This window comes from Lutzomyia longipalpis, chromosome 2 (assembly GCF_024334085.1).
Source record: "Lutzomyia longipalpis isolate SR_M1_2022 chromosome 2, ASM2433408v1".
In the NCBI taxonomy this organism is placed as follows: Eukaryota; Metazoa; Arthropoda; class Insecta; order Diptera; family Psychodidae; genus Lutzomyia; species Lutzomyia longipalpis.
Genome location: NC_074708.1, coordinates 835,469 through 863,137, shown reverse-complemented (window position 1 = coordinate 863,137; position 27,669 = coordinate 835,469). Strand labels below are relative to the sequence as shown.

The window sequence follows — 27,669 nt, the reverse complement described above, 5'->3', positions numbered from 1 at the left end:
AGCGCGCGAAATTATTCTCTTTTCAAAAATTCATTCCAAGAAAAATCTTTTTTCTCTCTTATTATTTTTAATTATTTCTCTTCTTAAACTACACTTAAAATGGGGAGATGGCTTACAATTTAGAAAAATACACACATAAAGAGAATCTCAGGGGCACACGGGGGCAGAACACCCAGCGGGATGAGCTCACTTTGACTCTGTCTTGACCTCTGTTTGCGAGGTGTTCTTGTACTCATGCGCAATCCGGATGTGCTCCCGGAGGCTGTATTTGTTCTTGAAGCTCTTCTGGCAGTGCTCGCACTTCCGCGGTGGCTGGGATGTGTGCTGTGTCCGTACATGGCGCCAGAGATTGACCGTTGTGATGACCAATTTGCAGAATTGGCATTGTGACCATTTTGTGTTGCTCGAATCTTTGGTTGAAAAGTCAAAAAAAGAATGTCCAAGAAAATAAAGCCAAGAAATTCAAGAAAAGAATGTTAAAATTCGCTTTTAAAAAAATCCTTTTTTGCTTCTCTTAAAATTCCTCTTTGACGGAAGATTAAAAAAAGTGCCCAAATTGCTCTACAAGACACAGGCGATTGATTCACTTTTCGCAGGATTTCCATTAATTTTAAAAATTACCCTGTAAACAATTGATTGAGCCCACAAATGTTCAATCATAATTGAGTCAATCAGATTTATCAATAATTGATTGATATATCACTTGAGTCAGTCAATCGATCGATCAATTATTGAGCAAAAAATGATCAATTTCAGGTCAATTCTGATTAATCAATTATTGAGCAAAAAAACAATCAATCTCCGGACAATTCTGATTGATCAATTATTGAGCAAAAAATTATCAATCTAAATTCAATTCTGATTGCTTTCAAATTGATCTTCAATGCAGAGCTACATCGGCTCAATAATTGATCAATTATTGCCCAAAAATAATCAATTCTGATTGATCAATAATTGATCTCCAATGCAGAGTTACAACATTGACTCAATAATTGATCAATTATTGTCAAAATTTGTTTACTGTGAATTTTTATTAAAAAAAAAAAAGAAAACTTCTAAAAAAGAATTAAATTCTTTCTAAAAATTTCTACAACTCTGTGTTTTATTTTTATTGCTTATTTTACACAAAAATTCTTCATTATAATAAATCCAATTTATTTATTATTTAAAAAAAATGGGATTCAAATGGAAAAAAGAAGAAAACATCAACGACTTCTATTAACTACATAATAGCATAAAGATTATGATGAAAAGTGCATGAATTTGTTGTGAATTCACATTGTAAATAAAAGAAATCATTATGAGGTGTTCTAATCACCTGCTGCTTGGGGAATACTTCTTCTAATCTAATTGAGAGGATTGTTTTCTCTCCTTTATTTTTTTCTCATTGAGAGAAAACAACAAAAAATGCAGCAAGATAGTGGCTATTATATGAGGTGATAAGACGATGAGTAATGTAGCCGTGCGCCCCCGCACAACGTAATTTTTTTCATTTCATTAGAATTTAGCAATGTTTAATTTGGCATCAAAGTTGAGGGTTATCTTGTGAATCTTGTTCAAATGTGTCCTCATATCGTAACTTCGTGAGAATGATCTCTTGCAAACTGGACACTTGGTCTTCCCGCTATGCAAATCCCTGTGTAGTGTCAATGACATCGGATGCTTGAACCCTTTCCAGCAAATGCTGCAACGGAAACGCAGTTGGGCATCTGCATGTGAAAGAGAGAAGAGAAGAGAAGACAATAAACATAAGGAACAAAAATTTCAAAGGACAACGGACTTTTGATTTTTTTTTAAAAAAAAAGCTCTAAGCTCCTTCCTTCCTTTCTTTTACACGCGGAATGGATTTTTTTTCTTTGCGCGAAGCATCTCTTCCAAACACCCGACACCATTAGACACAACATTTTAATATTTCCCCACATAGTATGTTAAAAAAGGTCCTAAAGGCCCCACAGAGAGGCCATTAGGATCATTAAGTTTAGTGCTTTGTAGTACGTACCTTGCTGAAGGGACTTTTCATCTGGCTTTGATGAGTCCCCACTGTATTTGCTCTGATCTATTTGGAGAAAAAAAACAGTTTTTTAAAACATTTTCGGGCTCTAAAGTAACCTTTGATAAACTTGTGATAAATGTGATTCTCATGTTGACCACACAGGGATGCGTGAAAGTTGATTTATTAGTTGTTGTGGATTTAACGACTGATGTGATGTATGATTTATGTTGTTCGGATCAGCAGTCGGGAATAAAAAGATATAAATATGTAGAGCCTGAAGATGGTAATATAACTTACCGAAACGTTGCGCACCTAGCGATAAAGCATCGTGCATTTTTATTCCCGACTGCTGATCCGAACAACATAAATGATTTATTAGTCTTTTTTTTATTTTCTTTAACAAAATTTGTTTTAATAAATAATCTAATTAGAAAACTATTGAAAAACGTTTCAAATTAACGTTTAACCCAGATTTTCGTAGCCAGAAAATTAGAGCATGTCAGGGGCCTGCCCGACTCCGATATTTTTGAAGAAACGATCGATACCGGTCAAAAAAGGGATTAATCTACAAAGTTCCACCCCTATTTGAAAGTTTATTTAATTAGCTTTCGATTAATCTCTATTTCATCATCCGGATCGATCTATAAATGTACGAAAAGTAAAAATAATTCTCGCGAGTCCCCTTGGGGCATGCTAAAAGCTAATAACTAAGAATTTTTTTCATCAAAAGATGCGTAAACACAAAATTTTATTTGCTTTTTATTTCAATTTGAAAACGTAAAAAAAGCTAATAAAACTTCTTGAGTTTATCCATCTTTTGCTGGAAGAAATTTTAAAATATATCAATCCAATCAAAAGTTATTATCTTTTAGAATCATGTCTTAATTTCCTAATCACCCTGTAGTACGCTCGAAAATTTTAACTTTGCTAACTTTGAATGCATAAAAATTACATTTAATTTGTTTTATTTGCACACAAAAATCGAAAGAATTCATTTAAAGAAAGAGTTTGAGCACCTTTTATGTCGATTTTGCATGCAAATTGGTCAAGAGATGACTTTTCTGGAATATTTTGTAGGAATACTTTTAAGAATTTCTCGGAAAATCTGGGATAAAGAAATAATTAACTCATTCTCAATTTCCATTATGTCTTATCAGAAACAAAATTAATGTTTTTCACGAATTTTCCTTTCGGTTCTTTTCAAATTCTGGAATAGGGTGATTTCTTAAGACTCGTTAGTTATAGTTTAGTTAAAAAAGACGCAATTTCATATTTTCATGATATCTTTATTTTTTTTAGATGAATTTCTAATGTAGAAATTTTGGTGGTAAAGAATATGCTTAGAACTCTTGAAACTAATCGAAATCCTATTAAGGATATCCGTGAAAGCGAAAAATTACTTTTTTGCATGAGTTTAATATCTCTAGAGACCTTGGTCTAAAAAATTATATAAAAATTCGTATTTTTTGTGTATTAAAATACAACCTATTTAACTAACCATTAAGAAATGAAATTAAATAAAATGACTTCACACAAACCCATCAAACTAACAAACTTGCCTAGAAAACTATTCCAAACACCCTAAATTATTGAAATCTATGAAAATTTTTAAACGCATTGGTTAAAAAAATTGGCTCAAATAATTTATTTTTTATAAAAATTGAGGAATACAGTTTTTTTTACAAAGAAAAGAAAATTTACGAGAATTCAGTATAAATTCATCCTTTCCTTATCCTTCATCTTTAGGTACCTTTCATACTGTTGGGGATGTGTTCGTCTCATATGCTTTGTAAAATTGGACGTCACCATGAGAGATCCTTTTATGATTGTACCACAAAATTGACACTTTGCCACAATGCCACATTCGGTATTTGCGACCTATAGGGAGGAGAGAACACACGTATTCTCTTTTAGAAATCAGTTTTTTTTTACAAGAAAATTTTGAAATTTTAGCGAAAAAAAAAGCTAACCTCACGTATATTTTTGAAAGCCCATTGAAAGAGTAATTTCTTCGGGGCATCCTCGAGGAGTTTTGCTTTCTTCTCGTAAGTAATCTCATTGTATGGCTTTGATTTGGACGGTCCTACCATATCGGATGCCGGAATGGGCGGAAGTGGCGAATTTTGCGGTGTTGAGGTGTCTGAATCGCAATTTATGAATTCTTCTACCTCTTCTTTGACCTTTACGGTTGATTCTTGCAAGGAATGGAGGATTTTTTTTAAGTCTTTTTGTGTCGTTTTCATGTGGATTTACGATTTTTTTTGAAAATTACGTTTCAAATTATTTTAAAAGGTTTTTATTCAAATTCTTTCTAATTTTTTCTCAAGTAATCTAAGCAATCTTACTAGGACGCTTTCCGAAAAATTAAAAAAAAAACCTAACCTCACTTAATGGAAAAATATGATAAAGAGCCAATTAAAAAAAAACAATTTAAAAACCTTTCACGCATTAATTCAATTTTTAAAATAATTTTCCAATTAAATAAAAATTAATATAGAAGAAATTAGAAATTCCCACTGCGTGGTCAATTGCAATAGTTGCGAATGAGAATCAAGGCAACGAGCAAAAAGAGAAAAGGGAATTGAAAACTTACTGAAATCCGTTGAAATGTCCGATGAATCCACAGCCTCAACTCTGTATGTTTGTTCCACATCCTCCGATCCGGATCTTACGGCAAGAATCTGTGGTGTTGTGTCTGTTTCTGTTAAATCCTGATCCTCCTGGGACTCCCCACCTTCGTCTTCAATGCCACCAGTTGTATCGTCTGTACGTTCATCCATTAGGACTTCCTCAGCTACACCGGCATTCTCCTCATCTGCAGCTGTTGAGATGTCAATGTAGTCGGGGATGTCAATCTTCATGGGCGTAAACTCCACATTGGCATTCTCAATGGTGATCGTATCGGGGCTCTGTTTGACAAAGTTTATGCCCTCAATGGCAATGTTGTCGTCTGAATCGATGTAGAAGCGCTTCCTCTTGGCCGATGGGGCTTCGGTGGTGACGGTGGTGAGGGTGGTGCTCTTCGGTGGTAGCCGTGCCACTTCCCGGCTACTTCCGGACGTTGCCACCATGCGCGTCACGATGGGTGTTTGTACTTTTGTCACCGGGGTGGTCACGTAGGACTTTGCCACGGGTGCCTCACGTTCCTCCTTCTCACCTCCAGCTGCCCCCTCTGTGAGTCCCTGAACTGACAGGAGTTCAGCTGTGTGCAAGAACGACGGCAGGGATTCCTGCACGACATTCACTTCACCCTGATAGATGAACTCAATGATGGCCGTGAGATCTTCGTAGCGGACATTCTTGAAGACAATCACGGGATGCTGACAGGGATTCTCCTGAAATACCTCCCGGAAGTACGTACTGCATGCCGACAGGATGACTTTGTGAGCACGAATTTTGCGCCCTTCGCAACTCAGCGTCACATCCACAAGATCCTCCTGTGTGCGCAGGGAGTCAAAGGCGTAGGTCAGATGATTCACGTAGTTATTCCATCGCAGGAAGAATTGCTGCGTTGTGGCGGACATTCTTCTGTGTTCAAATACATTTTTTTTTAATGAAAAATCTCTCCTCACGAAGCCACCGCGTCCCCGTGACATCATTTTTTCACACGACCCAAAAGCCCCCTAAAACCCCACCCCCATTCCCACTGAGCACCAACTCACCTGCCGTGGGACTTCCTCAAGTGTTTGCGAGTTCTTTTACAGGCGGAGGCTGGAAATTTCCAATGGATTTTGCAATTTTACTTCCACTTTGCAACACACACGAAAAAAAACCAAACAAGTCAAAGTTGGCTTCTGAAGTTTGCCGCAAGACGTCGCGTGGATGGGAAAAATTTAAAAATAACCGTCAAACTTTTTTATTTTATGCAAATTGTTTTTAATTTTGAGAAAAGAAAAAAGTGGCCAGGAAACCCTGGGAAACCCTGAAATGTAAACTGGAGGAATTCAACAATATTTGTTGCTTAATAATCTTCAATTCCCGGCAGAGGGAATTGCACGCTGAAGTCCTCAACATCCTTCCTCAGGGCAGCCACCTTAGCCGCGAAAGCCTCATCATTGTGGAGAATATTCTTGAAATCAACAAACTTCGGCCCGGAAGTTGCGGAGATTTCCTTGCAGAGCTTCAAGCCACGATCAATGAAGTCCACCACACGATCCATGTCAGCCTCCACGAGCCCCCGAGTGGTGAGAGCGGGCGTACCAAGACGAATTCCGGATGGGTTGAGAGCAGATTTATCGCCAGGTACGGTGTTTTTGTTGCATGCAATTGAAATTTCCTCCAGAAGGTACTCTGCCTTAGCCCCCGTGAGTCCCACATTGCGCAAATCCATCAGCAGGAGATGCACATCAGTGCCCCCGGTGGCGATGGAGTAGCCTCGCTCAATCAATCCCTTGCACAGGCGCTGGGCATTTGTAATCACCTGCTTTTGGTATTCGACAAATTCCGGAGATTTAGCCTGGAGGAATGTTGTGGCAATGGCAGCAATGGCATGATTGTGGGGTCCACCCTGAAGCCCCGGGAAGACAGCTTGATTGATTCGTGCCTCTAAATCATACATAACTTTATCCCCATTCGCCTTGACGCTTCGTACACCCTTCCGGAAGAAGATTACCCCCGCCCTGGGTCCCCGGAGTGTTTTATGCGTCGTCGTGCTGACCACGTCGCAGTACTCAAAGGGACTGGGAATCTGCTCTGTTACCACGAGCCCCGAAACGTGCGCCATGTCCGCAAATAAGTAAGCCCCATTTTGATTTGCAATCTCCCGGAAACGTTTGTAGTCCAGGCAGCGTGAGTAGCACGACATACCCGCAATGATGACCTTTGGCTTGAAGAGACGTGCATTCTCCTCGAGCTTATCGTAGTCGATGAGCCCCGTCTTGACGTCCACCTTGTACGGCATACTCTCGAAGAAGATGGAAGTTGCAGAGATTTTCTTCGTTGCCGTCATGAAGCCATGCGTCAGGTGCCCCCCGTCCGGGAGATCCAGCCCCATAATACGATCATGGGGGTTACACAGTCCCGTGTAGACGGCCAAATTGGCCGGAGAACCCGAATAGGGCTGCACATTCACCCCCCACTCTTCCGGATTGAGCTTGTAAGCCTCCAAAGCGCGTTTCTGGCAGAGAATTTCAATTTGATCGATAAACTGATTCCCTCCGTAGTATCTGTGTGGGTTAAAAGTGAAACGTGTGGTCAATTTATTTGTTTATTTACTCGCATTAGGTGTTGCTTTTTTATTTATTCATCTCAATCGTTTCCGCTCATCAACAGCGCAGTAATTTATTCATGCTTTCACAGCTATTGCAATTGACTCGAAAGTTTAGAAAAAAAATTTAAAGCAAGCAAAATAATTTTAAAAAAAATTAAGAAAATAACTGAAAGACTTTTTCTGCAACTTAAAATGACTAAACTTTCACAATTAGGTGTCAAAACTTGATAGGAAATCTCCAAAATCTCACTTTTCGCATGCTTTTGACCTATTTCTTGACCTTTTAACGTTTTGAGATTGTTTTAATCATTTCACATTCACAATTTTCAACTTTTATGAGGGAGGTTTGCTTTAAACCAGATTTCAACACAACACCACGTTGGCTTACGTAAGAATCACATTAATCACAAAAAAAATTTCTCACCTTTGACCAGGAAGCCCCTCGGAGTATTTATTGTGGAGGCATGAGCTGAGGCACTGAAGAACGGGGACAGATGTAAAATTCTCACTGGCAATCATTTCTAATCCACGAAGTTGCCTATTCTTCTCCTTCTTCACGAGGTCCATCAATTCTGGGTCTGAATCCCACAGATTTGAATGCAGAAGCTGGGATTTTCCCAACATTTTACTGGATGTACTGATCTGTGAAGGAGAAAAAAACAATTAACAATTAATTGTGGATTGCAACAGGAGAGACAGGATAGGGAAGCACTACTTTGGCCATCCTGGAGAAAGGAATCACGAGACGCGTTAGATGCAACGAGATTGAGAAATTTCTCTTAAATGATTGCTCTGCTTCGGTCTATCGGCCCATAAAGTGGGGTAATCAGCTCTCTGGCTGAGATGATGGACAGATAGGTCACGCGGGTCAGGAGATAACACAACTGCGAGATATTTGCAGAAGTGATATCGCAAAAAAACAGCCTCCGCCGAAAAATTAACGGCGAATTGCATCACAAACAAGAGCAACAGATGGTTACAAATCCTCCGCGAGCTAATTCTTCGTGTTTCCCCAAAGAAAATTCCCTTCCTTACCTTCCGGACTTGCTGAGAGATTCCCTGGGTGGAAGCTGCGGGGATTTCCTTGGCGGGAATGTGCTGCTGGAGTGAGATACAGCCGGCAGATTGGGAGTAATTGAAAATAATGCGTGGCTGATGAGCTTTAGATAAAAGACTGCAGATGGCACGCGACATTTCCGGATGATTGGAAAGGAAAATATTTTTTGCAGCAATTCCGTATTTTCTTATTTTTTTAGACAAAATATATTATTCCGCACAATTCATACTAATATTGCTTATTTGCTAGAGGATCTGTCCACCACTGACTTTTAAAAAGCATCCACACAATGTAATCAATAATTTGTGCGCAACCGGGCTCTGTTATCATCATTCCGGCAGCCCCACATTCGATAACCTCCGTGACCTTTTTCTGGCGATTTTACGCCAATATTTACATAAAGAAGGTAACCTCCTTAGCTATTTACACGACTTACTGCCCTATCTCGGGCTAATCTGCCCATTTTGGAGCCACTGAAATTAGAAATTAACTTTTTTTCCTTTACTCTTCTAAGCAAAATATTGGAAGGCTTCCAGTCTTCAATGGAATTACATAACCTCAAAATGACAAAAAACGTTTAACTGCCGCGACTGCGTGAGGTGCTCCAAAAAAATTCAGGGGGCACAATTGTGAGTTTCAAGTGATAAGAAAGTATTCTTTGGTGCTTAAAACTTCCGTGGACACTTTCAGGATCGAAAAAATTTCATCAGGAGTTGAGATAAGTGCCGTAGAAGTTTGGAATGCATCTGTGAAGGATTCCGGTGAGTTTTCCAGAATTTTCCGGCCTTTTAATGTGAAATAAAACCATGAACAGTATTTGTTTGATTTCCTTGAAGGATATTAAAAAAAATCTCTTTGAATGAAAGCTCAGAAATCGCGAAAATCTAAACTTTAAGTGTTTTTAACAATGAAAATAAATTCATGATTCTCTCAAGAGATTTCGAGAAAATCCTTATTTGTTTGCAAAATTACATCGCGCCAAGTAGAACGGCATTGTGGAATATTAGTTTATGCACAAATACAGATATTTGTAAACTCATTTCCTCGACCTACATTATCTCCTGCATATTAATTATTTGTTATTGAGTCAAAAGATCATTTGAATATGGATTTGCAGAATTTAAAAAAAAATGAATTGGTTTCAATCAAATAACCTGCGTGAAAGTTAGTGCAGTTCAGAAGAGTGGATTTAGTTGTGCAAAAGTGATCAAGTGATAAGGATTATGGATTCACCTCACCTACCAGCGATCGCTGAATTCTTTCGTGATCGCGAAATTTTCATTACTGGAGGAACAGGGTTTGTGGGAAAGGCGATCATCGAGAAGATCCTTTACTCCTGTCCGGAAATAAGTAAGATTTACCTTCTTGTGCGATGCAAGAAAGGTGTTGGAGTGTCTGAACGTCTGGAGAAATTCAAAAGCAATCAGATCTTCAATCGAATCAGGGAGAAGGATGCGAAGCTGCTGGATAAGTTGATTCCTCTCGCGGGGGATTCAATGAGCCTCCAGCTGGGTTTGAGTAATGAAGATCTTGCAAAGATGGAGAATGTCTCTGTGATAATAAATAGTGCTGCAAGTGTACGATTCGATGAACCCCTTCGTGATGCGATCTTCATGAATACGCGAAGTGCCCGAGAGCTCGTTGTGATTGCGGAGAAGCTGAAGAATCTCAAAGTTCTCGTTCACATCTCCACAACTTACTGCAATCCTGGGTATGAAGTGATCGAGGAGAAAATTTATCCACCTCTGGCTGATTGGCGTCAAACGATTAAACTTGCTGAGAATATGGATGGAGATACATTGGAGATCCTCGCGGCAAAGTACATGGACTTCCAGCCAAACACTTACACCTTCACGAAGAGCCTGGCCGAGCAGATAATGAAGGAAAACTCTGATAGGCTTCCCATTATCATCTTCCGGCCGTCAATTAGTAAGAAAATTTTTTTCCGGTCATTTAGTGATCGCTAAAGATTTTTTTTCTGGGGATTTTCAGTCTCTCCATCCGTCAAGGAGCCTTTCACTGGGTGGGTGGATAATTTCAATGGGGTCACGGGAATTCTCGCTGCAGGGGGATCAGGCTTAGCAAGGGTTCTATATGGATGTAAAACTGTTTTAAACAACTTCCAACCACTCGATGTGTGTGTCAGATCTCTCCTCGTGGCCACATGGAAGCGTGGCTTGGGCATTACAAGCCAAATGACCATCTACAATTGTGCCTGTAGCAAGGAGAAGGAGCTAAAGAGTGAAGATCTCTTCCATCATTGCTACACCATTGCCTCAGATATTCCTCTCGATGAAATGGTTTGGTTTCCCAATGCTACAATAACTGCCTGCTATGTCTTCTACAAGATCACCCTCATTCTCTTCCAAGTAATCCCGGGAATTTTCTTTGATTTGATATTTAGAATCATTAGGAAGAAACCCATTGCTCTGAGCATTATGCGAAAGTTCCATTTTGCCTCTTCGTCTCTGTCGTATTTTATGTTCAGAGATTGGTTCTTTGTCAATGATAATTGCTTCAATCTCATGAATGACATCAAGTACGAAGATATGGAAGAGTTTGGATTTGATTTCTACGAGGGAATGGAGATGAAGGAGTACATGTATCAGTCAAGTATGGGTGGGAGGAGATTTCTCATGAGGCAAAAGGATGAGGATTTACCGCGAGCCAGAAGGAATTATCGGATTTTCTGGTTTCTCGATCGGGCACTCAAAACTGTTTTCTGGTTGGGAGTTTTGTGGTTTCTTGTTGTGCGGTATGATGTTCTAAATTTTAATTTTAAACGCTCTCTTCTGGGTTAAGCTTAGAAAATTTGTCTCATAAAAATACTTTTCTAAATTTCAAATTAAATAATCGAATTTTTTGGGATAGAAAAAGTGTCCAAAATAAGTAGTTTCAAGGTCAGTAGTTTTTACCTTTTCCTTTCAATCAATGATTCACATTTAAAACTCTTCTTTAAGTGCTAAAGTCATGCTAACTAATTCCTGGTTAATTTTCAAAATCCACTGCCTATGTAATGAAGCCCCGATCGATAATTTGAAATTGCAAATTAATTCTCGTGTGCTGTTGTGTGAGGAAAATTCCTCGCCTAGTACTTTTTCTCTACTTTTCTCCACAATGTGGGGTTCTCATTCAACGACCCTGAGGAGGATTTTGGCAGCCGAAAAGCATTTTAGTGAGTTTTTTGCCACAAACAAGAGCACACAAAGGACGTGAAGGAAATTATGGGGAAATTTGAGTCAATTCCGGATTTTTTTGCGGGACGCGATGTCTTCATCACGGGAGGATCAGGGTTGATTGGGAAGACGCTAATTGAGAAGATCCTGTATTCTTGCTCCAGTGTCAATAAGATCTTTGTGATGCTACGCACAAAGGGTGGACGAAATGTCGAGGAGAGATTGGAGAATCTCAAGAAATCCGATGTGAGTCTCATTCGTCGTTGGTACATTCTCCCAGCAGCCAATAAAAGGGGATTTATGTTTTGTAGGTCTTTCAGCGAATAAGAACAAAGGCACCGGATTTATTTGATAAACTCGAAGCAGTTGAGGGTGATATCTGTGACCTGGGGATGGGTATTGATCTCCTGGCGCCACAGAAGAGATTTGCAAATGTTTCAATTCTCATTCATGCAGCTGCAAGTGTGCGCTTTGATGATCCCCTGAAGAAGGCTGCCATCATCAATATTCGCGGCACGAGGGAGATTCTCAATTTTGCCGAAACTCTACCCAATCTCAATGTCTTCTTCCACACCTCCACAACATTCTGCTATCCAGAGTACAAATTTATGCAGGAAGAAATGTACCCAGCAACAGCAGATTGGCGCAAAGTGTTGGATATGGTTGAGAAGTTGGATGAGGAAGTTATTTGCGCCATGGAGAAGAAGATTATTGGCCATCAACCCAATACGTACACCTTCACGAAGAATTTAGCTGAGCATCTGGTGCATGAGTATCGGCACACTGTTCCAATTGTCCTCTATCGCCCGTCGATAATGACTCCAGCCGTGATGGAGCCTTTTGCGGGGTGGAATGACAATGTTAATGGACCCGTGGGGATCATGATGGCCACTGGGAGTGGCTTGATCAGGACTCTGTACACCAATCGGAAAATTATCCTCGATTTCAATCCCATCGATGTGACGGTGAAGGCAATTATTATTGCAATCTGGCGCCAAGGTTTGCGAACAAGAGAGGAGATCTTTGCATCCCCGGAGATGACAATCTACAATGGCTCCTCCGGGGAAACTAATCCCGTGACGTACTACGAATTGGCCATGCTGGGAAATTCCTGCATCCCAATGGTGCCGTTTGACTACAATGTCTGGCCAATTAGCTTCATTGCGACAACGTGGTTCCTTCTCTTCTACATTCGCATGGTTTTCCTCCAGATTGCTCCATCACTCCTCATTGATGGCATCATCCGTCTCACGGGACGCCCACCGATTGTGATGAAGCTCCAACGACGCCTCTACCTGGCCCAAATTCACCTGGCCTACTTCATGAGGCACACCTATGAGTTTGAGAACAACAACTACATGTCCCTCCTCAATGATCTCCGTGGCAGTGATGTGGATGCCTTTGGGTTCAGCTACTACAAGGATGTCGATCACATTCTCTACTTTGTCATGTGCATCCTCGGTGCTAGGCGTCACATCTTGCGCCAGAAGGACGACAGTTTACCCCTGGCTAGACGACGCTTCAATCAAATGGTCTTCTTCAGGAACACCCTGCAGACCATTTTCTACGCCGTCGTCGTGTGGTTTGCCTTCAATTCCTACAAGAAGTACATGGCTGTGGTGGGTAAATGAGTGACCAGCAATTTTTGCCCGCCCCAAGTACTGCCACGTCTACACACACCACATGCACAGGGGCATCCGGGGTCAGGATATTCAATGAACTTACTATTTGGGGTAAACACATTGTGCGCTTCTCTCTTCCCAACAATATTCCCGCATTCAATTCAAGTCTGCAAACTTCTTTTCTTTTTCTTTTCTCCGCATTTTCTTTCGCACAAAAGAAAGCAAATTCTGCAATTTTGTAATTTTTATTTTACCAGGATTTTTGTAATAAAAATATTTTATGGAATTAAAATGAGTTTTATAAGAACATTTTTATGTGTTTTAAATTTTAATTTTTAAAAAAAAAAGGGGGTCTGTCAATTTTTCAGGATTTTCCCAGTGATTTTCTTTCTTGGCTTTTCTTCCTTATTTCTTTTTAGAACTTAGGATTTTATTGATTAAATGTCTAAGGGAGATGTTCTTCCTATCAGGACTCCCCTTGAAATTTGATTTTTCCTAATAAACTTGAAGGTTTTTTCACAGATTCATTAGAACTCTAAGTGGAAAAATGGGAAGATTAAGTCTCAAAAAGACCTATAAAAGTTCAAAATGCGTCTGTGTCTCATATTTTGAACTGAAGGAAAAACCACAACTAATCGAATTATCCTTATTAATTAGTTTAGTTAGTTAGTTTAGTCTAACAGCCTTATCACAAGAAAGCTTTAAAAGCACTTAAAGCTAATTATTTTACATGAGAAACAGAATGTTATCTCTCTCGTTTTCACCAAAAACTCAGAAGAAAGCGCAATAAAATAGCTCGTAAATGCATCAACTTTAGAATAAAAAAAATTCTTCATCTCCGTAAGAATAAGAAAAAATTCGCAGTCAGGTGTGTCTATGTGAATGTTTAATTAAATTATACAAATGTGATTTAAAACTACAGCTAAAAATATGAAAAAAATTAGAAAAATATAAACATGATCATAAATTAGATTTAATGGCATTTCTTCTGCAAATTTTAGCACTTTTATGAGATTTAAGAGAGAATATAAAATGACCATTTGCAGAGAAAATTAGTGCAATTGTGAAACAAATCTCCATCAGTTCGTACTTTTATTATAATAAGATTAAATGATCATGGAATCATTTGAGCTGCCAACAATCCCTGAATTCTTTCGTGATCGTGAAATTTTCATTACTGGAGGAACAGGGTTTGTGGGAAAGGCGATCATTGAGAAGATCCTTTACTCCTGCCCGGAAATAAGTAGGATTTACCTGCTTGTGCGATGCAAGAAAGGTGTTGGAGTGTCTGAACGTCTGGAGAAATTTAAAAGCAATCAGATCTTCAATCGAATCAGGGAGAAGGATGAGAAATTGCTGGATAAGATGATTCCTCTCGCGGGAGACTCAATGAGCCTCCAGTTGGGTTTGAGTGATGAAGATCTTGCAAAGATGGAGAATGTCTCTGTGATAATAAATAGTGCTGCAAGTGTACGATTCGATGAACCCCTTCGTGATGCGATCTTCATGAATACGCGAAGTGCTCGAGAGCTCGTTGTGATTGCGGAGAAGCTGAAGAATCTCAAAGTTCTCGTTCACATCTCCACAACTTACTGCAATCCTGGGTATGAAGTGATCGAGGAGAAGATTTATCCACCTCTGGCTGATTGGCGTCAAACGATTAAACTTGCTGAGAATATGGATGGAGATACGTTGGAGATCCTCGCGGCAAAGTACATGGACTTCCAGCCAAACACCTACACCTTCACGAAGAGCCTGGCCGAGCAGATAATGAAGGAAAACTCTGATAGGCTTCCCATTATCATCTTCCGCCCGTCAATTAGTAAGGAAAATTATTTTCCAGCAATTCAGTGATTGCTAAAGATTTTTTTCTCGGGATTTTCAGTTGCTCCTTCCATTAAGGAACCTTTTCCTGGGTGGGTTGATAACTTCGGTAGCATTACTGGTATAATTACAATAGGATCATCGGGTCTAGGGAGAGTCTTCTATAATGATACAGAGATAAATTCAAATTTTCAACCACTTGATGTGTGCGTCCGATCTCTCCTTGTGGCCACATGGAAGCATGGCCTAGCCCCCACAAGCAACTTGCCTATCTACAACTGCGCCTGTTGCAAAGAAGATGAACTTAAAGTTGGTAATATCTTTGAAAATTTCTACAATATTGGCTCTGAGATTCCTCTGGATTTTATGGTGTGGTATCCCAATTCCACAATATGTTCATCCTACTTCTTCTACTACATTGCCTTCATTATCTTTCAAGTTATTCCTGGAATCTTCTTTGATATAATTTTTAGGATCACGAAGAGGAAACGCATTGCCCTTAACATTATGCGGAAGTTCTTTTATGCTTCTTACTCTCTGTCGTACTTTATGTTCAATGAATGGTTATTTGTAAATGATAATTACTTAAACCTCATGAATGATGTCAAAGACGAGGACATGGAAGCATTTGCGTTTGACTTCTATAAAAATACAAAGATGAAGGAGTATACGTATATTGCAGCCTTGGGCGCAAGAAGATTCCTCATGGGACAAAAGGATGAAGATCTGCCACGTGCTAGAAGGAATTTTAAAGTATTCCAATATCTTCATTACACCCTTAGAACACTATTCTGTTTGGCAGTTTTATGGTTTATTGTAAAGCATTATGAATTGCTTAAATATTTATATTAAGCATATTTAAAAAAAAATATTCTGGAATTAGGTATTAATTGAACCGATTTGACCTATTTTTTATTGATGTAAATTGATATGTCATTGCATGTCTAATAAAAATTATTTCTAATTTTAAATGACAATAATTTGAAGCGTTGAAATTTTAGGAAAAAAAGATGAAGAAAGAAATCTCTCCTGGAAAAAAAAATTATATATATTTTTTATCAAGGTTAAACACATAAAAAACCTTCTAAATTAAGCGTTAGTAAGGTAAAAAAAAATCAAAGAAAATTAACAATAACAGCAGTAATATTAAAAACATAAAACTAATTATTTTTGCTAATGTCACCATGCGCTTATAGCATAAATCTTTTTAAGATTAAATTATTTTTATTAGCAAAACCTTGTCTGAAGACTAGAATATAAATTGCACATTTGCTGCCAAAATTGGTCCAGTTGGCAGATAAAGCTCTTCTGGTTCGCATTTGTGAAATATTAGTCCAGTTGGAATTAAATTAATAAATTACTGATTAAGTGAAGGATCATGGAATCATTTGAGCTGCCAACAATCCCTGAATTCTTTCGTGATCGCGAAATTTTCATTACTGGAGGAACTGGGTTTGTGGGAAAGGCGATCATCGAAAAGATCCTGTACTCCTGCCCGGAAATAAGTAGGATTTACCTTCTTGTGCGATGCAAGAAAGGTGTTGGAGTGTCTGAACGTCTGGAGAAATTCAAAAGCAATCAGATCTTCAATCGAATCAGGGAGAAGGATGAGAAATTGCTGGATAAGTTGATTCCTCTTGCGGGAGATTCAATGAGCCTCCAGCTGGGTTTGAGTGATGAAGATCTTGCAAAGATGGAGAATGTCTCTGTGATAATAAATAGTGCTGCAAGTGTACGATTCGATGAACCCCTTCGTGATGCGATCTTCATGAATACGCGAAGTGCTCGAGAGCTCGTTGTGATTGCGGAGAAGCTGAAGAATCTCAAAGTTCTCGTTCACATCTCTACAACTTACTGCAATCCTGGGTATGAAGTGATCGAGGAGAAGATTTATCCACCTCTGGCTGATTGGCGTCAAACAATCAAACTTGCTGAGAATATGGATGGAGATACGTTGGAGATCCTCGCGGCAAAGTACATGGACTTCCAGCCAAACACTTACACCTTCACGAAGAGCCTGGCCGAGCAGATAATGAAGGAAAACTCTGATAGACTTCCCATTATCATCTTCCGCCCGTCAATTAGTAAGGAAAATTATTTTTTAATAATGAAATCTTTACTAAAAGGATTTTTCTTTCCATTTCAGTTGCTCCTTCCGTTAAGGAGCCTTTCGCTGGATGGGTGGATAGCTTTAATGGTATTATGGCGTTAACTACTATAGGATCTACGGGTCTAGGTAGGATTTACTATAATGATCCTAAGATAAAGGCCAACTTCCAACCACTTGATGTGTGCGTCCGATCTCTCCTTGTGGCTACATGGAAGCATGGGCTGAACCCCAAAAGCAACTTGTCTATTAGTTGGTGTTCCACTTCGTGGCCAACACCAAGTATTGTAATCGTCGGAAAAACCGACCACCTCAGATCGGGCTCAAACTTGGTATGAGCACGTTTTAGACATCCCACATTACGAAAATGGTGGTGGAAAATTTTTGATCCGGCCGGCCTGCCGGTTATCCTGCCGGTTATCCTGCCGGTGGTCGTCATTTTGCCTTATAACTCGAGAACGGTAACAGATAGAGACTTCCGGTTTGAAGTTTTCTATAGAAATGTGGGTGTAAAATTTCATTTTTTCGCATTTTCAAAATCCAAGATGGCCGCCGTCCGCCATTTTGAACTACTGTCAACCACTTCCCTTATAGCTAGAGGTCTGAAATTTTAGTATGTTGTAGAGCTCAGTGAGACGTTTTCATCAACAATTCATACTTGAAAATCGGTCGAGCGGTTTAGCAAATATGGCGGCCTAAAGCAAAAAGTGTTTTTTCGATATAACTCGAGAACGGCTTGACCGATTTTGACCATCTTGGTATCAAATGAAAGGTATTGCGAAGCCCTACAACTTTCTAGAACATTTCAAGTTTCAAAAACATCCGCAAGAGGCGCTAAATTCAAAAACAAAAATTGCCTAACTTTAAGGGGCAATATCTCCGAATCCCCATTAGGCAAATCTTTTAAATTTTGATATGTTGTAGCCTGACTCAATATCTTTCACCAGTCCGAAAATGAAGAAAATTTATGTCACCGTTTAGAAGATATGGCCATTTGAAAAATTCTTGAATTTGAAAAGTTCTAAGAGCCATATCTCTTGAACGGCTTGTCCGATTTTGCTCAATTTGGTATCAAATTAAAGGTTTTGCAATTCTCTACATCTTTCTAGAACATTAGAAACCTCTAGAACCATTTCTTGAGGACGAAAAATGCGAAAAACTGTTTTGGTGAAACAAAAAGCCGCCATTTTGTGTTCTAGAGGTGACCTTGAAAAGTATCAAAATTTATCCCATATTCTAGCTTATTTTAAGACCTTTCCATAACTAGTCAAGAAGTTTCTGTAGGTGTTATACAACCAGAGATATGACCATTTTTATGCATCAAATTACTGAATTTCACGAAAAAAATCAACTTTGCCTACTAATTCTGCTCACAAATCGCATTATATCGCATAAACAAACTTCTACACGTTGTGGGACACCAACTCTTATAACTGGACGCGTTATGATTGACTTTACAACTGCGCCTGCAGCAAAAAGAAGGAGTTTAAAATGCTTGATTTGCTAAATCTTACGTTAACTCTTGTCTCTGATTACCCTCTAGATGAAATGGTGTGGTACCCCAATGCCACAATTACCTCATCTTACGTCCGGTTCAGAATTTTATTTATTTTCTTTCAATTTATTCCTGGAATTTTCCTTGATATGATTTTAAAAATTATGAAAAGGAAACCCATCGCTCTGAGTCTTATGCGGAAGTTATATTCTGCTTCTTGTGCTGTTTCTTACTTCTTACTCAGAGAGTGGTTATTTGTGAATGAGAATTTCTTCAATCTCATGAATGATATCAAACAGGAGGACATGGAAGCATTTGCGTTTGACTTCTATAAAAACATTGAGCATAAAGATTATGCATTTACCTCAGGTTATGGTGCAAGAAAATTCCTTATGAGGCAAAAGGATGAGGATCTACCACGTGCCAGAAGGAATTATAAGAAGTTCTGGGTTGTAGATCGGGCTCTCAAAACAATCTTCTGGTTGGGAGTTTTGTGGTTTCTTTTAAAGCGTTATAATTTAATTCAATACTAAACAATTAAATGAATCTTTTGGCGTTTCAGAGCAAAAATTTGTTTAAAGAATAAAGTAAAATTCTTTAAAATAAAATAAAATAAATTGTATCTACTAAAAACAATTAAATAATTGTCTGTATTTTAATTTAAGAATCTTTAGTATTTTGCACGTGAGAGTTAATTGCTGATAAGTCAGTTCATTTCAAGCTCTTCTTTCCATCAGAATTTTAGCTCAGTTTAGAAAATTCTCTTGCGTTTTTTGCTCTAACACTCTGAATTATCTTCTGAATTATCAAATTTGAGCTAATATAAGTGAACCGTTATTCACTATAAAATAAATAAGATAAAATAAATGTAATTTTTAAAATATCTCAGAGCAATTTATTATCCATTTACATTATTTAAACATTCTTCATTTTTACCATCATCAACCGTACTCTACATTTATCTGATTTTTCACTCTAAAATAAATTTATTTAACTAAATTAACATTTGCTAATAGTAACCATGAAACTCCTAACCAGAAGAGTGTTCTAAGAACGTAATGAAGGTACTGTAAAATCTTATAATTTCTTCTGGCTCTTGGGAGATTTTCATCCTTCTGCCTCATAAGAAATCTTCTTAAACCCAAGCCTGTAATGTACCCATAATCTTCTTCTTCAATATTTTCATAGAAGTCAAATGCAAATGCTTCCAAGTCCTCTTCTTTGATATCATTCATGAGATTGAAGCAATTTTCATTCACAAATAACCATTCGTTGAACATAAAGAAGGTCAAAGAAAAGGATGCAAAATAGAACTTCCGCGTAAAACTCATTGCAATGGACTTCCTTCCAATTATTTTAAAGATCACATCAAGGAAGATTCCTGGAATAACTTGGAAGACAATGAAGGCGATTCTGTATAAGACGTAGGATGAAATGCTACTGGCATTGGGGTACCACATCATTTCGTCTAGAGGATAAGTGGAGGGAACATTGTTTTGCATAAAGATCACACTGCTCATTTTCATCTCCTTCTTTTTGCTGCAAGCACAATTGTAGACTATCTTGTTACTTGTTGCAGTTTGGCCACCTTTCCATGTGGCCACAAGGAGAGATCGAACGCACACATCAAGTGGTTGTATATTGAGTTTATTCTCGGGAACACAATATAGAAGTCTCCCCAGACCAGAAATTCCAATTGTGACTAATGCTGCAATTCCATTAAAGCTATCCACCCACCCAGCGAAAGGCTCTTTAACGGAAGGAGCAACTGAAATGGAAAGAAAAATCCTTTTAGTAAAGATTTCATTAATAAAATAATTTTTCTTACTAATTGACGGGCGGAAGATGATAATAGGAAGCCTATCAGAGTTTTCCTTCATTATCTGCTCCGCTAGGCTCTTCGTGAAGGCGTAGGTGTTTGGTTGGAAGTCCATGTACTTTGCCGCGAGGATCTCCAACGTATCTCCATCCATATTCTCAGCAAGTTTAATCGTTTGACGCCAATCAGCCAGAGGTGGATAAATCTTCTCCTCGATCACTTCATACCCAGGATTGCAGTAAGTTGTGGAGATGTGAACGAGAACTTTGAGATTCTTCAGCTTCTCCGCAATCACAACGAGCTCTCGAGCACTTCGCGTATTCATGAAGATCGCATCACGAAGGGGTTCATCGAATCGTACACTTGCAGCACTATTTATTATCACAGAGACATTCTCCATCTTTGCAAGATCTTCATCACTCAAACCCAGCTGGAGGCTCATTGAATCTCCCGCGAGAGGAATCAACTTATCCAGCAGCTTCGCATCCTTCTCCCTGATTCGATTGAAGATCTGATTGCTTTTGAATTTCTCCAGACGTTCAGACACTCCAACACCTTTCTTGCATCGCACAAGAAGATAAATCTTACTTATTTCCGGACAGGAGTAAAGGATCTTCTCAATGATCGCCTTTCCCACAAACCCTGTTCCACCAGTGATGAAAATTTCACGATCACGAAAGAATTCAGGGATTGTTGGCAGCTCAAATGATTCCATGATCCTTCACTTAATCAGTAATTTATTAATTTAATTCCAACTGGACTAATATTTCACAAATGCGAACCAGAAGAGCTTTATCTGCCAACTGGACCAATTTTGGGTACAACTGAGCAATTTATAATTTCTCTTTGCAAGAGGTTTTGCTAATAAAATTTTTAAATTATTATTGTCCTGTGTTTTAAATAAAATTACGTTAAATATAACTTTTTGTGTATTTTTTAAACATTTTATTTAATTTAGTTTTTCTCTGCATTTTTCTTCTTATTTCTTTCGTTTTTTATTATATTACTTTCACAGATGTTTAATCAACATTTCACAAATTAACCCGTTCTTGTTAAACCGATTTATTAATAAAAAGATTGTGCTAATTAATTTAAAAAGATGAAATTTAATTATTAAATTAAAAGATATTTATTTGTTTAGTAATTAAATTAAACAAGAATTTAAAAAAATAATAATAAAAAGAAAATTCAAACTAGAAAAAATTATAAATTAATCTTTCAATGAATTATGTAGTATTTTTATACACAAAACTCAGCAATAAAAATTATTTATTAGTGTTAAAATGGGAAAAGAGGAGTTCAAGAAATTTTATTATCTACTCATAAATTAGTTCTATTAAATTTTATTTCTCTTAAGTCTTTAAGAGTTTTTTTTTAACAAATTATGAATCTTATTTTTTTATTCTTTGTTTTTCTGATACTGTCGTTATTTTGGAATATCTTACAGCCTTGCTAAATCCATCGCAAATATCTTTTTATGGGTAATTCAGTCATGAATTTGCTATAATATTTTTAGAGTGTAAATTTTTACTTAAAGCTTCAAAATTAAATTCTTTCTGTTGCTTTCTTGATTTATTCTTCACACATAGAAGACCCACCTAACAATACCATGACTTAGAGGGGTCATTATATCAATTTATAATAAATAATACTTGTGATGAAGCATTGATGATTCGTGTGATTAGTTTGTAAAGCAAATACATAATTAGCTTTGCTCACAAACAACTTTCAGTTCCAATTTCTGCTGCCGCCAAGATGGAGTAATTAGCTGAACGCAAGCTTGTTTCACCTGATGAGCTTTTCTAAATAAAATTCTTCCGAAGAGCATTAAAAGCCCGAACAACGATCGCTGATGATGATCACATACTCACAATGTTGACTTGCAATTGACACCTTCTAATATGTATATAATTTTACCAGAATTGTGACGATGAGACAACAATGGAGTTCAATAAAAATGCTAAATTAATGTTCACGAAAGAATGGAAGAAAAGCCAAAAAAAAGAAACAAAATGAAATATTAGTTTCCGTTTGGGATGTTGGCATGTCTTATTATCACATTTTTTTTCATTTTTCGCATAAAATGCTGAAGAATACACCAACACTGAATTATGCCGAAGCTGCGGGGAATGCTTGAATTGCAATTAATGAGATTCATAAATGAATGCTTTTGCCTGACGCACGGTGTTCAATAAATGATGAAAAAATAATATTTCATGAGTTTAGTTGCGTCTAATAAAGCAACGTGTGAACATCAGAGGATCGCGTGGTGCTTGAGAGGGAAAATCATATTTGCTGTTGTTGTGATCATTGCGTGGGGAAAAACGCACCAAAGGTAAAGTTTTTAGTCAGAGTTTGGTGTATTAGCTCTTATTTGAGCCTTTTCTTCATTGAAATTCGTTGCGAAATATTTTATTTTTACGGTAATTTTGCACTCAAATTCTATGCCTCCATTCGAATGTTCTTTCGAGTCATTCCTCGGGTGCGCTGAATGAGCCACCTGGAGCCCATATGGGGTCTTTTGCATTGGTAATTTGTGTCTCCGCGACAATTTAAAACAATTACATATTGTCTGACGATTTAAATATATCGGTTAAGCACCTAAATGAACCTTTTTTTAAAGTGAAATATATTGGTGACAAAATGTGCTCCAATGCTTACCTTTAGCACGCGCGATTCATTCCAAGTCCAGTCGTTTTGCAGCTCGTACCGCGCTCAAAGCTCCCTAAAAATAAAAATAAATTTAAGTTTCTTGCAAAAGAAGCATCTCGCGTGTGCTTTGCTTCATCTATAGTGCAATTCAAAAATCCATTCTTTGTGAAAAGTTAATAAGAAAGAAAAAAATCCTTCACGATGTATAGGGCAATGGATGTAACGACTCTTCCCACAATCCCGCAATTTTTTGCGGGACGGGACATCTTCATCACGGGCGGAAGTGGATTTATGGGAAAGGCACTGATTGAGAAGATCTTCTTTGCCTGCCCAGCCGTTGGGAATATCTACGTCCTCCTTAGGCCCAAGAAGAAACGCACCATTGAGGAACGTCTAGCCTTGCTCAAGGAGGAATCCGTCTTTGAGCGTATCCGAAAGGATAAGAATAAAATTGGCCAACTCGATAAGCTAATCCCCGTGGCGGGAGATGTGAGTGTACTGAACATGGGAATCTCCGAGGAGGACATTCGGGCAATGGAGAATGTCTCAATTGTCTTCCACGTGGCTGCAAGTGTGCGCTTTGATGATCCCCTCAAAGATGCCATCCTCATGAATGCCCGTGGAACAAGGGAGGTCTGTCGCTTTGCGGAAAGATTGCAAAATCTCAAGGTGATGATGCACGTGTCCACGTCCTACTGCAACCCCGATTGGCATGACATCGAAGAAAAAATCTATCCACCCTATGCTGATTGGAAGAAGGCAATTAAAATTGCTGAAACCTACGATCAGGAGCTTTTGGATATTCTTGCACCGAAGTAAGTACATATTTCACTGTATTTTGGGAGCTTTTGTGAATGATAAGAGCTTTCAGGAGCTTTGCGAATTATTCTACTAAAAGATTTGTTGAGAAGAAAATTTAAAGGGAAGCGATGAACATGATCTTAATGATCTTTTCAAAGGCTTCATAACAATTAAAAGATTTTCGTTGAGGAAGATGTTCTAAATTAGATTTTGTAATTATTTTACTTAATCTCGTTAAAAAACTTAATAAAGATCAATTTATTAAATGGAAATGTTCCTTTTTTTTAAATGAGTTTCAATTAATTAATTAATTTTAAATTATCCGTTTTATTTTTCATTTAATATTTATTAAAAATTTCCATTAGTATAGAATGGTCAAATAATCAAAACTTTATGCAGAAATAAATTATACAAGGTATTAAAAATTCCTGTATTAATTATCATTAAATGCCTCTATTAACTTTCATTTTAAAAATTCTAAATTAATCCTAAGAATTGAAGAATTTAGTGTTTAGGTTCATAATAATTTAGTAGTTGTTCGCCCCCTTGTATTCTTCACGAAATATTTTGTACATTTTAAAATTGAGAAAATCTCTATCTTCTTTTAAAAATTTTCCTTCTGCACAAGGAAATAAAATAAATTCTTCTTCTCTCGTACATGACGCAATACTTGGGATTTTTTGTTTTCTACAATTTTCTAGCAATGAAAGGCAATCTATTAATCAAATACAATTACAAAATAAAAATAAAAAAATGCGCGTTGTCCCTTGTGCTCCGTTGTGAAATTGACGTAGATGCATAAATTTAAATACAAAATTGTGATTTATTCTCGCACCGCTGCCAGGTGATCAATATAATTAAACGAGGTAAATTGTCGCTTCGCTCCAATTTTCCTCGCCCCGCTTCGCGGGGGGTTTTGCGCTTCGCGCAAATTTTAGAGAGAAAAAATTGTGATGATTTATAAGTATGATTGGGCACACTCATCAATCTCAAAAGAAAAATTTGCAAAGCGAAGAAATCATTTTCATACAACATTTCCGGCGTCAAATTCAAAAATTCGCAAAAAAAGCATGAGAGTTATATGGGGGCTACCTGAAGGGGGGCTTCGGGGGGAAAATGGATACGGCCACTCGAAACCGCCTGATATAAGGAGCCTCTGTGCCAAATTTCATCGCGATCGGTCAAACGGTGTAGATTTGTATAGCCGAACACGACTGATTACCAACAAACAGACCTTTCTTTATTATATAGATATGTAGGTTTCTCTGTTCCCTCTGTGCAGGTATACGAGCTTCCAGCCCAACACGTATACATTCACCAAGTCTCTGGCTGAGCAGATTATCAATGATTTCAAGGAGAAACTCCCGCTCATCATTTTCCGGCCGTCCATTGTGATTTCCGCCGTGTCGGAACCAATGCCCGGGTGGATTGATAATTTCAACGGGCCCGTGGGTTTGCTGGTGGGCTGTGGATTGGGCATCAACAGGACACTCTACTCCAATCCCGACAATGTGGCTGACTACACACCCGTGGATATTGCTGTGCGAGCAATGCTGTCGGCTGTGTGGAAGAGAGGCACACAGGAGCCAATGTGAGAGATTTTCCATCATTAAGTAATTTTACTGATTCCTAATCATTTTCATGACATGCAACATGCTGATTAAATTTGATAAGAGATTTTGGATAAGCACTAGATAATTTCCTTTAATGAAAACTTCTCACGTAATCTCCTACAGTGATCCCCTGCCGATCTACAATTGCTCAACATCCGATGTGCGACCAACAACATTCGACGAGGTTGTGGCCCTGGGAAAGGATTTGGCGCCACAGTGGCCATTTGATAAGACACTGTGGTATCCAGGTGGCAATGTGACCAACTGGAAGATGTACAACTACATCAAGGTGATCCTCCTGCACGTCCTGCCGGCCATCATTATTGACACAGCTTTCAAGATTAGCGGCAAGAAGCCCTTCATCCTCAAGCTTCAGCGTCGCATCTACCAAGCCAATCAGGCCCTCGCCTACTTTGTCCTCAACACGTGGACATTCCAGAATAAGAATCTCTACTCCCTCAATGAAGGTCTCCAGGATTGTGATCTCAAGCTCTTCCAGTTCAACTATGAGATCAATACGGATGTGAAGAATTACTTCGGCATGGCCATCCTGGGTACTCGACGGTATCTCATGCACGAGAAGGATGAGGATCTCCCAGCGGCACGGGCGCGCTTCCAGCGAATGAAGTACCTCGATTGGGCAGTCAAAACGGTCGTCTACAGCCTCTTTGCTTACTTCCTAATCACACGACTGGACATCATCCCCCTCCTGGTGCGGCTCACAAATCAAAATATAGCGCAGAATGTTAATTGAAGCGCATCACACCGGGGATAATCCTTTTTGGTGAGTGATTGCATTTTAACAGGGCACACCAATTGAACTGTTTGATGAATTCATGTAAAAAAATAATAAGATTATATTATTCTCTTATATCAATATTATATTTTTAGCTTATAGGCATTGTTTTTCAGTTTTTTTTTTAATTGTATATTGGTGGAGAAGAAAATTATGAAAAATGCAATATTTGAGTTTTCTTTTTGTTTTCTTGGTGTGTGAAAAATTTATTTTTCAGGACGTTCAGGACAAATGGCGAATTTTTCGTTTTATTTTTTTTTGCAATTCCGTTCTCTCTGAATAGTCAAATAGAGCCTAAAGAAATACACAAAAATTATTCAAAATTAAATTTTCAGGCTCATCGTTTTTTGAGTTATTAAACTATCCGGATAAGTAGAATTTTTAACTTTAACAGGATAGTTCCGGAAAGGATTTTATCTACTCTTACAGCCCTTACATAATCAGGACTATGAAAATACAAAATTAAATATTCTTGTAGAAATATGAAATAAATTTATCATATTTCTTGACAATAAAGCTCCCGGAAGTAAGCAATAAAACTCCCGGAAAGAAAAATTCAATCAAAACATGAATAAATTTTATGATTTCAGAAATATCAAAACCTATTTCCCAGATATCTTTATTTATTCAGAGTTGGGCAATTTCATGTACCTACATAAAATTATTTGTTTACATAGTTTTTACATTTTACATGTAAAAAACATGTAAAGTATACAAAACAGTAAAAAAATGTAAATAATTTGTAAAAACAATAATTGAATGAGAAATGATTGGAGAAGAATCTAAAAAATTGGTTTTTCTTTAAAAAAAATGTTTTTTTTAATCAAAAAAGTTATTTTACATTCCCGGAAAATATGGATTTGTAAAAGGTTTGTAAATTTTTAAAAAATTTTAAATTCCTTAATATTATGTAAAATTACTGGGTGGTCAGAAACGCATCTTTAAAAGGTAAAACGTGAATGTTAGTTAAAATATTAATAATTTTTATGAGGAAAGAATGGGATGTAGAAAGCGAATTAGTTCAATTTCAACAAGCTTTTTCCTTATTAATGTGTCTGAAAACAATTTTTACAAACCTGAAAATGAACTTTCACATAAAAATATGAGAATTTACAAACCTTTTACAAATTAATTATATTCATATTTCTAAAAATCATAAATAATTTTAATAAAATCAACTTTCTCGTAGGTGATGCAAAAAAATTCTTTACAATTTTGTTTCTCATCAAGATGTTTATTTTCTGGTATTGTTTTTCACTTAATTTTACAAGTTAATATTGTTGTCGAAGGACTTTTGTAGGTATGGCCTAGGAGTGGAGAGGGGCGCTTCAGCAACCCAAATGAGAACACGATGAGTCACAATTCACTTATTTATTAACTCCCAATTCAAATACACGCGCTATATTTCATTCAATAGATGGCGCGATGGGGTATTCTCGCGACCCGCTGGGAGCCGAAAGGGATCTCTATGGCACGGCGCTTATAGCTGCCTGGCGCCTATGAGA

General features: G+C 37.8%; 9 protein-coding genes across 17 annotated transcripts in view; 6 read left to right on the top strand and 3 right to left on the bottom strand.

Moving 5' to 3' along the window:
* LOC129788401 (N-acetylgalactosaminyltransferase 7) overlaps positions 1–27,669 on the top strand; it is a 783,634-nt gene that overhangs the window by 198,056 nt on the left and 557,909 nt on the right. The gene's annotated exons all lie outside the window — the stretch shown is intronic.
* LOC129788421 (GDNF-inducible zinc finger protein 1) lies at positions 48–5,799 on the bottom strand. Of its 7 annotated transcripts, none has more exons than XM_055824472.1 (4): positions 5,656–5,791; positions 4,587–5,521; positions 2,000–2,056; positions 48–410 (listed from the first exon to the last, which is right to left on the bottom strand). In XM_055824472.1, exons 2-4 carry the CDS (start codon positions 5,515–5,517, stop codon positions 187–189), a joined length of 1,212 nt encoding a protein of 403 aa, XP_055680447.1. In that variant the 5' UTR covers positions 5,518–5,521; positions 5,656–5,791; the 3' UTR covers positions 48–186. The 7 variants fall into 7 exon arrangements, with proteins under 7 accessions (XP_055680447.1, XP_055680448.1, XP_055680451.1 ...); XM_055824473.1 differs by having other exon boundaries at positions 4,587–5,518; XM_055824476.1 differs by lacking the exon at positions 48–410 and adding an exon at positions 1,075–1,709 and having other exon boundaries at positions 5,656–5,799.
* On the bottom strand, positions 5,834–8,781 carry LOC129788406 (serine hydroxymethyltransferase). 2 transcript variants are annotated; one of them, XM_055824451.1, is made up of 3 exons: positions 7,918–8,781; positions 7,627–7,844; positions 5,834–7,158 (listed from the first exon to the last, which is right to left on the bottom strand). In XM_055824451.1, exons 1-3 carry the CDS (start codon positions 7,924–7,926, stop codon positions 5,955–5,957), a joined length of 1,431 nt encoding a protein of 476 aa, XP_055680426.1. In that variant the 5' UTR covers positions 7,927–8,781; the 3' UTR covers positions 5,834–5,954. The 2 variants fall into 2 exon arrangements, with proteins under 2 accessions (XP_055680426.1, XP_055680425.1); XM_055824450.1 differs by having other exon boundaries at positions 8,238–8,676.
* On the top strand, positions 8,787–26,330 carry LOC129788409 (putative fatty acyl-CoA reductase CG5065). Of its 2 annotated transcripts, XM_055824456.1 has the most exons (6): positions 8,868–8,888; positions 8,950–9,020; positions 22,529–22,637; positions 23,164–23,769; positions 25,038–25,346; positions 25,492–26,330. In XM_055824456.1, the coding sequence occupies exons 4-6, from the start codon at positions 23,168–23,170 to the stop codon at positions 26,120–26,122; spliced, it is 1,542 nt and encodes a 513-aa protein (XP_055680431.1). In that variant the 5' UTR covers positions 8,868–8,888; positions 8,950–9,020; positions 22,529–22,637; positions 23,164–23,167; the 3' UTR covers positions 26,123–26,330. The 2 variants fall into 2 exon arrangements, with proteins under 2 accessions (XP_055680430.1, XP_055680431.1); XM_055824455.1 differs by lacking the exon at positions 22,529–22,637 and having other exon boundaries at positions 8,787–8,888.
* On the top strand, positions 9,192–11,060 carry LOC129788412 (putative fatty acyl-CoA reductase CG5065). The gene is made up of 2 exons (XM_055824460.1): positions 9,192–10,188; positions 10,252–11,060. Exons 1-2 carry the CDS (start codon positions 9,483–9,485, stop codon positions 11,058–11,060), a joined length of 1,515 nt encoding a protein of 504 aa, XP_055680435.1. The 5' UTR covers positions 9,192–9,482.
* LOC129788411 (fatty acyl-CoA reductase 1-like) lies at positions 11,481–13,366 on the top strand. Its single transcript, XM_055824459.1, has 2 exons — positions 11,481–11,681; positions 11,747–13,366. The coding sequence occupies exons 1-2, from the start codon at positions 11,484–11,486 to the stop codon at positions 13,064–13,066; spliced, it is 1,518 nt and encodes a 505-aa protein (XP_055680434.1). The 5' UTR covers positions 11,481–11,483; the 3' UTR covers positions 13,067–13,366.
* LOC129788344 (putative fatty acyl-CoA reductase CG5065) lies at positions 14,174–14,911 on the top strand. Its single transcript, XM_055824310.1, has one exon. It carries the CDS (start codon positions 14,174–14,176, stop codon positions 14,909–14,911), a length of 738 nt encoding a protein of 245 aa, XP_055680285.1.
* On the top strand, positions 16,260–17,043 carry LOC129788342 (putative fatty acyl-CoA reductase CG5065). The gene is made up of 2 exons (XM_055824307.1): positions 16,260–16,957; positions 17,028–17,043. The coding sequence occupies exons 1-2, from the start codon at positions 16,260–16,262 to the stop codon at positions 17,041–17,043; spliced, it is 714 nt and encodes a 237-aa protein (XP_055680282.1).
* Positions 18,735–21,017, bottom strand: LOC129788341 (putative fatty acyl-CoA reductase CG5065). Its single transcript, XM_055824306.1, has 4 exons — positions 20,312–21,017; positions 20,054–20,251; positions 19,625–19,951; positions 18,735–18,811 (listed from the first exon to the last, which is right to left on the bottom strand). Exons 1-4 carry the CDS (start codon positions 21,015–21,017, stop codon positions 18,735–18,737), a joined length of 1,308 nt encoding a protein of 435 aa, XP_055680281.1.

Excerpts from the sequence above, each read along its gene's own strand:
- LOC129788421 (XM_055824470.1), bottom strand. The coding sequence starts at position 5,517 with ATGTCCGCCACAACGCAGCAATTCTTCCTGCGATGGAATAACTACGTG. Across the intron at positions 4,188-4,586 it reads GGACATTTCAACGGATTTCA|AATCAACCGTAAAGGTCAAA; the intron begins GTAAGTTTTCAA and ends ATTCCTTGCAAG. Across the intron at positions 3,872-3,963 it reads CTTTCAAAAATATACGTGAG|GTCGCAAATACCGAATGTGG; the intron begins GTTAGCTTTTTT and ends TCCTCCCTATAG.
- LOC129788341 (XM_055824306.1), bottom strand. The coding sequence starts at position 21,017 with ATGGAATCATTTGAGCTGCCAACAATCCCTGAATTCTTTCGTGATCGT. Across the intron at positions 20,252-20,311 it reads CATCTTCCGCCCGTCAATTA|TTGCTCCTTCCGTTAAAGAG; the intron begins GTAAGAAAAATT and ends TTTCCATTTCAG. Across the intron at positions 18,812-19,624 it reads TGGGTACATTACAGGCTTGG|AAGTCAAACGCAAATGCTTC; the intron begins GTTTAAGAAGAT and ends ATGTTTTTATAG.
- LOC129788411 (XM_055824459.1), top strand. The coding sequence starts at position 11,484 with ATGGGGAAATTTGAGTCAATTCCGGATTTTTTTGCGGGACGCGATGTC. Across the intron at positions 11,682-11,746 it reads AGAATCTCAAGAAATCCGAT|GTCTTTCAGCGAATAAGAAC; the intron begins GTGAGTCTCATT and ends TATGTTTTGTAG.
- LOC129788406 (XM_055824450.1), bottom strand. The coding sequence starts at position 8,396 with ATGTCGCGTGCCATCTGCAGTCTTTTATCTAAAGCTCATCAGCCACGC. Across the intron at positions 7,845-8,237 it reads TCTCTCAGCAAGTCCGGAAG|ATCAGTACATCCAGTAAAAT; the intron begins GTAAGGAAGGGA and ends TCTCCTTCACAG. Across the intron at positions 7,159-7,626 it reads GAGGGGCTTCCTGGTCAAAG|ATACTACGGAGGGAATCAGT; the intron begins GTGAGAAATTTT and ends TAACCCACACAG.
- LOC129788344 (XM_055824310.1), top strand. The coding sequence starts at position 14,174 with ATGGAATCATTTGAGCTGCCAACAATCCCTGAATTCTTTCGTGATCGT.
- LOC129788412 (XM_055824460.1), top strand. The coding sequence starts at position 9,483 with ATGGATTCACCTCACCTACCAGCGATCGCTGAATTCTTTCGTGATCGC. Across the intron at positions 10,189-10,251 it reads CATCTTCCGGCCGTCAATTA|TCTCTCCATCCGTCAAGGAG; the intron begins GTAAGAAAATTT and ends GGGGATTTTCAG.
- LOC129788409 (XM_055824455.1), top strand. The coding sequence starts at position 23,168 with ATGGATGTAACGACTCTTCCCACAATCCCGCAATTTTTTGCGGGACGG. Across the intron at positions 23,770-25,037 it reads TTGGATATTCTTGCACCGAA|GTATACGAGCTTCCAGCCCA; the intron begins GTAAGTACATAT and ends CCCTCTGTGCAG. Across the intron at positions 25,347-25,491 it reads AGAGGCACACAGGAGCCAAT|TGATCCCCTGCCGATCTACA; the intron begins GTGAGAGATTTT and ends AATCTCCTACAG.
- LOC129788342 (XM_055824307.1), top strand. The coding sequence starts at position 16,260 with ATGGAATCATTTGAGCTGCCAACAATCCCTGAATTCTTTCGTGATCGC.